At 40.5% G+C, this 13,318-nt stretch overlaps 1 protein-coding gene across 1 annotated transcript; it reads left to right on the forward strand.

The window, feature by feature from the left end:
* The first annotated feature begins 232 nt into the window (after positions 1 to 232).
* On the forward strand, positions 233 to 12,553 carry UFM1 (ubiquitin fold modifier 1). The gene is made up of 6 exons (XM_039253650.1): positions 233 to 595; positions 672 to 728; positions 5,716 to 5,773; positions 7,511 to 7,550; positions 8,766 to 8,798; positions 10,525 to 12,553. Coding segments are annotated over exons 1-6 (258 nt in total). The 5' UTR covers positions 233 to 593; the 3' UTR covers positions 10,593 to 12,553.
* The last annotated feature ends 765 nt before the right edge of the window (positions 12,554 to 13,318 follow it).

The raw sequence follows: 13,318 nt of genomic DNA on the forward strand, positions 1-13,318 counted from the left end.
TATAAGATATAACAGTATTGAATTTCTGGAAAGCCAGAAGAATAGTAACACTAAAAACCAACACTAACGTATAAACTATTTTAAAAAATAACATTTACACTAAACACTTCCATCAGGTTTTCCGCGAACAGGTTGCCTTAGCAACTCCGTGGAACGCCCCCTCAGCCCCGCCCACCTCCCCGCCCCTCGCGCCGCCTATTCCCCCCGCAGCCTCCGACTCTTTGCCCTTACTTCCGCCCCATCCTGCCGGCGGGGACCTAGAGCCTCACCGCCTCTGCCCACACTTGTATTGCCTGACTTAAACTGCGGCAGAAAATAACTGTATCTAGAAAAACATTCCACCCTACCATCCACGCTTTAGTTTTAGAGCTTGAAATGCAAAATCAGTAGGTCTTTGTAACTTGGAGGTTCCGTCTAGCACGAGCAACAGAGACCTGTTTTCAGGCAATGCCTTGGACAACAGCACCTTTGGAGGCCCCCGCTTTGCGGAAGGAGACGTGGCTCTGAATGGAGCGGTAGCGGCCGCGCCACCGCGGAGGAAGTGGGATACCGGGCGGGATTGGCGGGAGGTCTCCGTCCGGACCGGTTCCACCATGTAAGTGTTTACTGACCCCGATTCCAATCCTTGGTCCCGCTGCACGATTCTAACTCTCTCCGGATCTTCTCCTCAGGTCGAAGGTTTCCTTTAAGATCACGCTGACATCGGACCCGCGGCTGCCTTACAAAGTGTGAGTAGCGGGGCCGCGGCGGGCCGGGCGGGACCAGGCTGGCTGGGTCCGAGCTTTCAGATCCTCTCCCACCGGAGCAGGCGACGTCCCCTCCCTCGCCCTCCCTGGAGCCTGAGAGGAGAGATCCCGTGCCCGCGAGGTCGGGCTGTGTGACGGGAGCCACGCCGTCGATAGTTAACCTCTCCTTTGGGACTCACCCGGTGGGTGGTGGTGCGGGAGGGAGGACCGAAGACGGGCCTCAAATGATCTGCTGGGGTCGAACAGCCCCTATCAGCTCGCGATTGGAAAAGCCTTTTACCCCCTTGATCAGCTGTCACAGGAAGTACGGAAGACCACCCAATCCAGATTCCGAAATTACTTGAACGTTTATTACCGTCCGGCTTCTAAGTCCCGTGTGTGAGTGACTCAACAGTCGGGTGTCACCAAGTAATGAGCTTCCGATCACACACTTTCTGTGTTGGGATTTCAAAAAGAATAATCAGCAGGAGTGGCAAATGCAGAACTAGGGCAGTTGATCCACGCGAAGCCCTTTTTTCCCCTTTAGCAGTTGTATGGCGGGTTGGCCCAGGTTTAGCTACATGTTTGTTCATCCGGGATTTATTATGATTTTAGATAAACGTTATTGAAGTTATTACAGCTGAGAGTTGCGTAAATACATCAAAGGACAAGACTTTATACAATATACATACGGGACAAGCTTACATTAAGCATATTTAATGTAATTAGCATCATGGCTTAAGTAACCCAACTAACCGTTGCCGTGGCCCTGAATGATTTAGCCATGTGTGACCCATGCAACTTCCAGCCGTAAGCCTTTTGGATCATTTCATCTCCTGACGAATCTTTTCTTTTTCTTCCACCTTCTCTCAAATATTCATGATCACAATCTAGCACCTTAAGATCTTCAGTAACTACTCCAGCTCTAAAGTGTCGTCTTCAGGTATTTCCTTGTGGATGGCCATACGCTCCCCTTGTATCTGACTCACTTTTATGTCTCTCTGTAAAAATTGTTTCCTTTAATTCATTGACCAGACTGCTTCCTGAATGTGTCACCGCCCTGTCCCCCACTCCTTTCCTTTTGACCCTCCTAGAGGCCATGGTCTGGTCGCTCCCTGGCGCTCCATTCCTGTCATTTCTGGTGTCCTCCTGTCCCCAGTATGGATTGCTTGGTGACACGCCAACTCTGAACTCAACCCCTGTGTTCTCTGTATGTAGTAGCTGAACGTTTTTAGAGAAAATAATTAGCCTGATGTGGGGCGCCTGGGTGGCTCAGTCTGTTAAGCCTCCGACTTCGGCTCAGGTCATGATCTCACGGTTCGTGGGTTCAAGCCCCGCGTCGGGCTCTGTGCTGACAGCTGGGAGCCTGGAGCTTGCTTCGGATTCTGTCTCTCTCTCTCTCGGACCCTCCCCCACTCGCACTCTGTCTCTCTGTCTCTCAAAAATAAAAAACATTAAAAAAAAATTTTTTTTAAATAATTAGCCTGATGTAATTCATAACTGTGCCCAATAGTACCTAACGCTGTGCTACATGTCCCAGTGTTGCTTTTTTTCCTTTTTATTCTCTGCAAAGGTTTTTTTAAAAATTTCTGTTCACACTTTCTACATCCTTTTTCCTTTTTCTGAAGCTATTAGAAAAAACTTATCTTGGGGCACCTGGGTGGCTTAGTCGGTTGAGCATCCGACTTTCGCTTAGGTCATGATCTCATGGTTCGTGGGTTCGGGCCCCGCGTCAGGCTCTGTGCTGACTGCCAGCTCAGAGCCTGGAGCCTGTTTCAGTCTGTGACTCCCTCTCTCTCTGACCCTCCCCTGCTCACGCTGTCTCTCTCTCTCTCAAAAAAAAAAAAAAAAAAAAAAAAAAAAAAATTAAGAAAAAATTTATCTTTCCGTCACCACATCTAAGACCCTCCTCCCATGTATAAACCCATTTCTGTCCACCGTCCGGTTACAAAGTTAACATGACTTTGTTCCTATGAAAGGCCAGATGTTGTGCTAGTTGGGCTCTGGATCTCATTTATTTTCGTCTTCTCAGGATTAAAGTAGATGGGCTCCAGAGATCCCTCTCTCGTCGTCTTTGATTTCTCCCTTTATACTGCATTCTTCTCATCAATGTGTAAATGTTCTAGAAAACAAGTGAGAAGGAGGGAGGGGAAGGACAGTGGGGCGGCAGTAGTATCTGTAAGAGTGCCTGGAACGTTTTACCGCTTCAGTTAATATTGGTGACTGAATGAATTTAGTAGGCATACCTACTCTCTGGTGTGTGTGTAGTGTGCGCGCACGTATGTTGTGTCTGTAAAATATAACATGTACATGTGTACGGAGGGGTAATTATTCTGGTTCCTGTTCAAAGTAAACGGTAGCTAGTATTTGGGTACAATTAAATGAAATTCTCAAAATTTGTAGGAAAACAATACTTAACTGTTTTTTTTAAGTGTTTATTTATTTTTTATTTTTTTATATTTTTATTTATTTCTAGGAGAGAGAGAGAGAGAGAGAGAGAGACAGAGTGAGCAGGGGCAGGGGAGAGAGAGAGGGAGAGGGAGACTCTGACACAGAAATCAGCTCCTGGCCCTGAGCTGGCAGTCAGCACAGAGCCCGACGCGGGGCTCGAACCCACGAACCGCGAGATCATGACCTAAGTGAAAGTCGGACCCTTAACAGACTAAGCCACCCAGGAGCCCCTAAATGTTTATTTATTTTGAGAGAGCTTACACGTTGAGCTGTCAGCACGGAAACCAATGCGGGGATCCATCTCATGAATCGTGAACCCATGACCTGAGCCAAAAATCAAGATTAGGATGCTTAGGAACACCCGGTGGCTCACTCGGTTAAGCATCTGACTTTGGCTCAGGTCATAATCTGCAGTTTGTGAGTTCGAGCCCCATGTTGGGCTCTGTGCTGATAGGTCAGAGCCTGGAGCCTGCTTTGGATTCTGGGTCCCTCTCTCTCTGCCCGTATCCACACACACACACACACACACACACACACACACACACACCCGCCGACCCCCGTTCTCTCTTTCTTTCTGTCTCTAAGAAATAAATAAAACATTAAAAGATAAAAAAAATTAAAAAAGATTTGGACCCTTAACTGACTGATCCACCAGGCGCCCCAACAATCTTTAACTTTTTAATGTCATCTTTTAATGTCAAGTTGGTAAATACAATCTTTAATGGAAAAATTTCCTTTGAGTTTCTAATGTTACTAATAGTTGAATTCTACAAAGGATATGATATTCCGGTTCCAGATTTATTCTGGGGGGATGTCAGAATTTCTATTGTTTTGTTTTTTGTTTCTTGATAGATTCACTCTTGGTATTGCTGTTAGGTTAGAGAAATGTTAAAATCGAATATGCTCTTGTGTATGCGAGGTGAAGTAAACATACCTTTGACTCAGAGGCGCCTTGGGTTGAGCGTTTGACTCTTGATTTAGGCTCAGGTTATGATCTCACAGTTGTGAGATGGAGCCTGAGTCAGACTCCGCACTGAGCACGGAGCCTGCTTGGGATTCTCTCCCTCTCTCTCTGCCCCTCCCCCTGCTCGTGCTCTCAAAATAAATAAGTAGAAAATAAATCAACAAACCAACCTTTGACTCTTTCAGCCTGATGCCACACTTTCCAGTCTTACTTCCCACCTCCTCTCTTCCCTCCTTAAACTACCATGATCACTTAGTCAAAGCCTCAGTCAGTGTTCCCTGATTGACAAGCAAGCCTTTTGAGTCCTCCCTGCTTTTACACAGCTTCTCTTCGGTGCATGGAATGCAGCCTTGTGATCACCACTTCTGGACAGATGATACCTATTATTAAGCAAAGTGTCACCGCTGTGAAGATTTCTGTAATTTTCCAGGAAGTTCACCTTACATGTCTTCAATTTCTTATAGAAACTTCATTTTTATTCTTTGTAACAGCACTTGTCAGGTTTTGTTTATTTGAAATGTTTATTAAAAAGACACCTGGCAAAGAAATTCAAATCCACATGAAAGCTGTGGAGTTGCAATAACTCTCAGTCTATCGTAGTTTTTGCCACCTAGAACATTCCTTAAAACAGGTCTTCACTGTATGTGGTATCAGATTATCTGGGACAGTCTCACCAACTAAAATACAAGAAAAAACTAATTTTAATGGATATCAGTATGACATTTAGTTACGTGTTACTGGAGCATTCCCAGTCTCCAGTTCACAAGTGAATTAAAACCCTAAGGTTTTAGAAGTTCCTTCGAGTCATAGTGTTAGGAAACTGAATGTCCGTTTCTGAACTGTAAATGACTCCTACGGAGATACTTGAGTATTAGTCCCACCTTTGTAAACTATCATGTTCCCAATTTATTAGGTGAGTTTTTTTTTTTTTAAAACAAATGGCTGACCTTTAGAATTTTGTTTTTATTGTCTCAAAAAAACAAGGAAAGGTGGGAGGAAAAATGATACCCATTTTCCCTCTTCTGTGGTATTTTGGAGAAGTGGAGTGGGGGACAGCCGAGAATCTGGTCACATTTCTCTTACTGGAAGCCATGATAATGTGTTGTGGCAGGTAGTGGTTTTTATATTCAGTGATGTGTAAACCAAGTGAAGAAATGGGATCCATTCAAGTGGAGCTGTGGCTATCTCAGCAGTAAAGTTGATTGCTTTTATTTTCATTTTAAAGTTAGTGAACACACGGAGTGCCTGGGTGGTTCAGTCAGCTAAGCGTCTGCCTTTGGCTCAGGTCATGATCTTCTGGTTCATAAGTTTGAGTCCTACATTGGGCTCTGTGCTGACAGCTCAGAGCCTGGAACCTGTTTCAGATTCTGTCTCCCTCTTCTCTCTCAATTCCTCCTTTTCTCTCAACTCTGTTTCTCAAAAATAAATAAAGATAAAATAAAAATAAAATTAGTGAACATAGTGTTCAGTCAAAATAGCCTTCAGCCTCACAAGACCAGTTTGTCTAGGTCTGCTACATTACCAAAAATAAGGACAATCAGCTTTTAAAAATCTTTTTAATTCTTCTTTTTGCAGACTTAGTGTTCCTGAAAGTACACCTTTCACAGCAGTCTTAAAGTTTGCGGCAGAAGAAGTAAGTATAGAAATTGGAATGACCTGTATGGAGTACAGCATAGTGTCTTCTCAGATTCTTTACGTTTTGTATGCACTTTGACCCACCATTTCCGTGCGAATTCATTACTGGGTTTTGGTATCAAAAAGTTAAGCCCGACTAACCAGAGGTAAGTGGAATGGAAGTTAAGACTTACAGATGTAGGAAGAATGAGTTAAACAAATCACATCTATTGTAATACAACCATTGAAAATTCAGGAAAAGTTTTTCTGAAATTGGAAAGGTTTGGTAATAAGGAATTGTTTTCCTTTTTTTTTTTTTTTTTTTTTTGAGGGAGAGAGAGTACAAGTGGGGTTGAGGTATAGAAAGAGGGAGACACAGAATGTGAAGCAGGCTCCAGGCTCTGAACTGTCAGCACAGAACCCAACGTGGGGCTTGAACCCACGAACCGTGAGATCATGACCTGAGCCAAAGTCGGACACCTAACCGACTGAGTCATCCAGGCACTCCTGAGGTATTTTGATATTTATGTATTAAAGCACATTTTGAAGTTATTTTAAGTTAGATTTATTTAAATTTTTAAATCCTGAAAAGGACATTTACAGTTAAGAAAGAATGTACCATATAGACAGTAAAATTAAGTGTTTATCAGATACGTAATCCAGTAATAGGCTATTATCCTTATGCATACTTAAGTTTTTAATTTATAAATTAAAATAAGCATGTACTTGTTTTTCTTAACTATACATATGTGACCATTATAAATACCCAGAGCAGCATTTCCTAGAGTACTTTTTCCAGACCACTCGAACCACCAAAAACAAACCCATGAAAACCTAGAGTCAGTGGTGAAAGAGTGTGGGACGCCCTTCATTCTCCATTTCCTCCTTAGAGATAAATAAACAATATTATTTATTTTTTATAAATTTTTTTTTTAATGCTTTATTTATGTCTAGGAGAGAGAGAGAGACACAGTATGAGCAGGGGAGGGTCAGAGAGAGAAAGAGTCACAGACTCCGAAACAGGCTCCAGGCTCCGAGCTGGCAGTCAGCACAGCCCGACACTGGGCTCGAACCCACGAACCGCGAGATCATGACCTAAGCGAAAGTAGGACGCCTAACCGACTAAGCCACCCAGGCACCCCTAAACAATATTATTTAGTTTACTGTTTTCCAAACTTACTTAATCACAGAACTCAACTGTAATATCCGTGAAACTAATCTATAGCATAGAAGTGCTTAATACTTATTTGTTAGATAAACGAATGAACTTACAAGGATATGAACTCATATGAACTCATTCTGGAGACAACTACTTGTCTCCAGAGCAGTAAGAGAAGAATTCTCCCTTTAGCTACCATAAAGTTCCATACCACATTTTATTGATTCGGACAACACATCTTTTTACACCTCTGAGTAGATCAGTAGAGTCTTATTGTTAGCCAAGTGGCAGTCACATAATTGTCTAGTTGACATCACCTATGCACCTAATTGAACTTAGTTGTTATTTTCTCGTGGCATAATTAGACTGTTCAATCCTGTGAAATTTAAGTCAGCAATACATTAAATACAGAATATTTGAGGAAAGAATTTGAACTTTGGTCTCCATCAAACACAAGAGAGCATTTATTTGACCTTACTATTTACAAATAAACTTTAGGAATATTCTGTAGTGTTTGTGTGTGTGCGTGTATTTTATTTCTATACATTTCTATATACATATATAAAATGCTTTTTTTCCCCTTCTTCTCTCTTTTAGTTTAAAGTTCCTGCAGCAACAAGTGCAATTATTACCAATGGTAAGAATTCATTTTAAAACTGTGCATTACCTCAGAGCCATACAAACTGTTTTAAAAGGTTAAATTAATTAAAATTAAAGTAAATACCAAAAAATCCCCAAATTTGTATCAACATAAATCATATACATAATTGTAAACAGTAAGTCAAGGTTACTGTCCATAATGAACTCTCTTCAGTTTCTTTAGCTTTGAATCGTATAGCATTTTATACTATCTTGTGTCCTTACCACTTCATGCCAGATTATTACCAAAAATAATTCTCCTTTTATTTAACAAGCTGTGTTGTTGTTTAATAAGTTGCAGATGCTTTTAGAATTTGGGAAATTAAGTGGGAATGTACCTTTGTGTGTGTGTGTGTGTGTGTGTGTGTGTATAGCTTTTTACTGCTTTCCTGACAGTAAACTATTTTTTTATGCTTGAAATAGTCAGGATTTTATTCATTTAGATCTAGAGTTTAAATTCGGAATACCTTAGAGTACTAGTATAAAAAGTGATGGAACTAGCCCTGTGAGAAAACACTGAAATAAAATGAGTAAAGATTGCTAAAAGGTCTTCACTATCTTGTAAAAATACAAGGTGATCTTTGTGGGTGCTGGCTAGTGGTTCATGTACGGTTAAGATCACCGAGTAAGAGATGATGGGTTGAATGTGCAGCAGCATAATTTAGTTCAGATACCAGACTTTGTCGTCCTGAAACATTCTGCATGCTGTCACATTGAAGTGTTCCTCTACTTGAAAAGAAAGCTAACCTTCTTTCCCAGAAAGTTTTAGATTTACGAATGAATAGCTGTTAGGAAAGTGCTTTGTAAACTTTCATCAGGTGTCACTGCAACCTGAATTAAATGATTTTGTGGGCTCTTCTGGCCTTAAGATTGTCTGCCTCAGGAGCAATATGTAAATGATTCATAACATATCTAAAGTGCTTTTGACTTTACATTGTGCATGGCATGATATAATAAACTGTATTCCATGGAACTTAGTAGGATCATCTCACTGACTGATGTTCTTATCTAATCCGGCAGTGATGCAAATGCATCATAGTAAATGGATTTCAGCAGGTAACTTACCTGAAAGATTTGTTATTCGTGTTTTTGGATTTAAATTGTTTGGCTTGTGCCTATATACACAGTAGCAGCAAATCTCTTCTTGTTACTATTGAACCATTTTAGCTTTAGAAATAAAGCAACTCAGATGGTTTTGCAACTTATTTTCTAGATGGAATAGGAATCAATCCTGCACAGACTGCAGGTGAGTATCTGAAACTCAAGAAAACATGGGTGGGGCTCTGTCAATTGATAATTCATTCTAATGAGACTTGATTAGATTTTCATCAGGGTAATAGCTGTGTTTTAGGGATTATATAGCAGTCTTGACCTATGTATCTGAGTAATAATCTGTTTCATTATGGGTATAAGCTATATATGCTTTTAGCTACAAGAAAGAGAAAAACTCACTAATAAGCATTAAAGGAACATTGAACGAAGAGTCTGAAGGTAAGATTGTACTTTCTAGAGTAATGATTTTGACCTACCTTTATAAGGTGGTGGTGAGGTGGTACATGGGAAGTGCTTAAAAGTTTGTATTCTCTCTGGTAAGCAGTCAGTGAGGGCCAGCTATTATTATTTTAAAGAAGTGCCATCATTTAAATTTCAGGGGACTTAGCCCATACTCCGGAGCTTCAGACTTAGTATTCTACAAGGCTATCTATTGACGTCCTAACAAGCAGGCAAAGTAGAAGTAATCTTAAACTTTTTAACAGGCAGCTTTATACTTTTTTAAATGTATTTTTTTTGGGTTTATAATCTAATTGTACCTTAATTAATTACTTAATTATAATTAATTGTATCTAATTGTACCTAATCTAGTGTACCTTTTTTGGTTTGTAGTTGAATTATACTTTTAAAATTAATCACACTTTAATCTGATGTGATTAATGTGATCTCACTTTGAGCAGTAGTTCTGTTTATTATATTCTGAAGTACTTCTGTATGGTAACAAAAGTATATTGCCCTCGTAAGGCCTTGAAACTGAAATTCAGCTATAAGAAAATGAAGAGGGATTTAAAATTGTAAATTTTTTAAATTTAAATCAGTAGCTTTAAGTATATAGTGTTAATTAAATTAAGAAGGTCATTTATTGAAAGTCCTGGGGCATTTTATTGTGTAGATGCCTTTAAACTTAGGTTTACTCTGGAAATGTTCACTGGTTTATATTAATTTGACTTACTGCTTCTTTTAAATTTTTTTAATGATTTTTATTTATTTTTGAGAGAGAGAGAGAGGGAGAGAGAGAGAGACAGCTTGAGCAGGGGAGGGTCAGAGAGAGAGGGAGACATAGAATCTGAAAACAGGCTCCAGGTTCTGAGCTAGCTGTCAGCACAGAGCCCGATGCCAGGCGTGAACCCATGAACCGTGAGATCTTGACCTGAGCCGAAGTCGGACGCTTAACCGACTGAGCCACCCAGGCGCCCCGAGTTACTGCTGTTTCTAACTCATTGCCTGTTGTATTACTCTTAAGTTGAATTGTGCACTTCATGCACAAGAAAATTTGTGGCCTGAAGAAAATTTCCGCAAGCAGTTGAGCAAAGATAGGTCAGATCAGGTTTCTAAAAGTTCATCATTTGTGGTAATTTAGATTTACTATCTTTTCTGTCCTTAGACATTTTAGTGGGTATTAAATTAGCAAGTCTTGATGGTTCATTTAAATTACATTGTTGTCTGCTGAGTGTTTGTGTTAGCACTTTCTTGGCTAGGGTTCTTATTTAAAATTTTCAGACATTTGGTTGGATTGAGAAGATTTGAGAGGAATGGGAACAAGCCTTAAAAAGCATGGAGTTAGATCCCAGTGATATTTGAGCTTCGTACCTACTTACCATACACTACTTTGTTTCCTGTATTAACGATAGTTGTTGCAGTGTGTAAGATAACTTGTCGCTTTTTAAATACCTAACTCTGTGTTTTGTTTGTTTGTGTAGGAAATGTTTTCCTAAAGCACGGTTCAGAACTGCGAATTATTCCTAGAGATCGTGTTGGAAGTTGTTAATATCCAGTACTTGGAACATAGGATTTCTTTTCCAAATAAAGATCGGTATTGCTGTGCAAGTGAAATCAAGCATTTAAAGCACTCGGAAAACACCAGTAGTTGATGTGATGATGAAGGGTGACTCTCCCTCCTTGTTCTCCACACTCTTCCTGTGCACGGAGGCAGCCATCTCCCCAGAAGGTCATGGTCTGTCATTGCTGCCTCACAACAACACACATGCTTAGTTCATTTGGGGTAAATGGATTCTCCAGCTGTGTTTTTTAAGTGGTGGATGCTTCTGATAACTCTTTCTGAGAACATTTAGAAAATTAAAGTTTACCGAATCCTCCTATTTGAGTTAAAAGTCTAAAGGATTGTGGACTCATACATAGCAGTTTGCTTGATAGCATCTGACTTGCAGACTTAAAAAAAGTTGAATTCCTAATTGTATGTTGTTTATGATAAAGGATGTAGACATATCTGTGAATCCCTAGCTACCTTAACTTCTTGTCATTTATGTTTTTTAACTTCCAAACTATATCAAAATCCCCCTAATTGAATTTTCTTTGATCTAGCCCTTATATGTAAAATTGATATCCCACACCAAATAGTTTTTAACCGTGATCTTACAGAATCCAGTACTGGTGAAAATTGAGAATGAAGTAGAAGTGCCCTTTGCTGAGTTATGCATCCTTGATCAGTCTCTTTAAATACAACCTTTAAAACAGGAATCCTCAAGAAGCTCTTGTCTTATTGAGGATGAAATTTCTAAATAGCATTCAGGAAGAAAGTATTAGAAAGCTCTGAAATTCACAACAGAGCCCTGGAAAATGCTAATTGGAAATGCCGGTGATCATACTTACTAAAGATCCAACATTGAAGGAAATGTTTCGTCATTCAAGTGAATACGAAGTCAGGAAGGGTGTCCCGGGGAAGCCCCAGTTACCACTTTTCTAATGAGGAGGAAAGAAACAAAAGACAGCAGTGACAGGGAGCAGAAGGCTGGAGCAAGTGTCACAGAAAAAGCCACCTGGAGTGCAGAGGGTATGTTGTGGGGAACTGAGGAGGAAATGAAAATGTTTGACATTGTCAGAGGGAGCAAAAGACAAAGTGAGAAAGCAAAGTGTAGGCTTTGTCGACAACAGACTTCAGAATTCCCTTCATAAGTCAATAGTGGAAATCAGTATGGGTGCAGATCTTACAAGATGAAGGCTTTTAGTGATTCAGAACCAGAGCTTGGCCTGCTGTATTCGTGACGGTAAGCTCTTTGTGGGCAGCCTTTGTGTGTGTCTTGCTCTTTTGAGACCTGGAAATGTAGGCCTTCAGTAAATACTTGCTGGATTATTCATGAATAAAGTATCACTAAGACCAGTTTTTAATCTAAGTGTGTTTCAGTTCCTTCCCTGTCACCGGCCCTGGGTTTATTAGGGAAAAAACGAATAAGGAAATGCAACAGGATCACCATCTCAAGGAGGAATGTTGTTAAGTTTAAGCAATTAACCGGATGTTGTCATGTATTTGACAAATGAGCAGAATGTTTCTGAATTGTAAAGGTAGAAAAATGTACTTCTAATATTTGGGGAAGGTTTTATTTTTATAAATTGATGCTCCAAGACCCCTGGTTCTTAATATCATTAAGCTTCAGTTGACCAGAAATTCGTGAATACCCATTCGCGGAGCTGTTTTTGCTTAGGTATCCCTCCGTCATCCTGTTTCTACAGCAAAAGCTGCCCGCGGTGTCGCACAGGTTTAGGATGTCCTGTGCCGTAAAGTAATTTAATATTTCTGTTCTTTGGTGTTTTGAAAATTTTGTTGTAGGAAGTCTTTAAATACATTTTCCTAAGGAACTGGACATTTTGTAATTAAGTAAATGTGATCTGTAAGTTCTTTGTGCAGAATGTTTTGAAGGATCATATTTTGTTTAAATGTATAGTTGGCACATAACTAATATCTTACGAAAATACATTTTATCAGACCATAAACTATATTGTCTTCTCTTCATTACTAAAGCTCTGGATTTTTTTAAATATTTTTTTAATGCTTTATTTATTTCTGAGAGAGAGGCAGCGTGAGCAGGGGAGGGTCAGAGAGAGAGAGGGAGACACAGAATCTGAAGCAGGCTCCAGGCTCTCAGCTGTCAGCACAGAACCCAACTCAGGGCTCGAACCCACGAACCATGAGATCATGACCTGAGCTGAAGTCGGATGCTTAACCAACTGAGCCACCCAGGTGCCCTCATTACTAAAGCTCCTAACACACCCATGGAGCTGGTGTATAACGGGAGGCAACAAAGGTAATCAATGGCCATAGGTCACAGAAATGAGTATATACTTCCAAGTGCCAGTTCTTTTTCAGGAACAGAAAAGAGATGCTAGGAATCTTCTGATAACTAATTATCAGAGCCACCCTCAGAGAAAACTACGGCCGCTCCGGAAACCACTGCTAGAGTTTGGAATCCCTGAATCTGGCAAGGTGTGCCGGAATGTCTGTTTAGCAAAGCAGCCCTTGTGATTGCTTTGTGCTGCTGTGTTTGGGAATGAGGCCTGCCCTTCCACTTTGCAGATGGACAGAATTAAGCCCAAAGGGACACAATTCTAGGTCTTGGAAAGTGTACTTTCCGCTTCTTGGTTCTCTAGCAGCTAAGTGCAGCGGTACTAGCTAATAGTCTCTCGCTGGTAGTCAGCCTTCTTTTAAAGCATTTCAAGTGCCATTGTTGTGGATATTTTGTTACTTAAAATTAGTTATTT

This window comes from Hyaena hyaena, unplaced genomic scaffold, assembly GCF_003009895.1.
Source record: "Hyaena hyaena isolate Hyena2069 unplaced genomic scaffold, ASM300989v1 scaffold_457, whole genome shotgun sequence".
Classification (NCBI taxonomy): Eukaryota; Metazoa; Chordata; class Mammalia; order Carnivora; family Hyaenidae; genus Hyaena; species Hyaena hyaena.

Excerpts from the sequence above, each read along its gene's own strand:
- UFM1 (XM_039253650.1), top strand. Across the intron at positions 7,551-8,765 it reads AAGTGCAATTATTACCAATG|ATGGAATAGGAATCAATCCT; the intron begins GTAAGAATTCAT and ends CTTATTTTCTAG. Across the intron at positions 8,799-10,524 it reads CAATCCTGCACAGACTGCAG|GAAATGTTTTCCTAAAGCAC; the intron begins GTGAGTATCTGA and ends TTGTTTGTGTAG.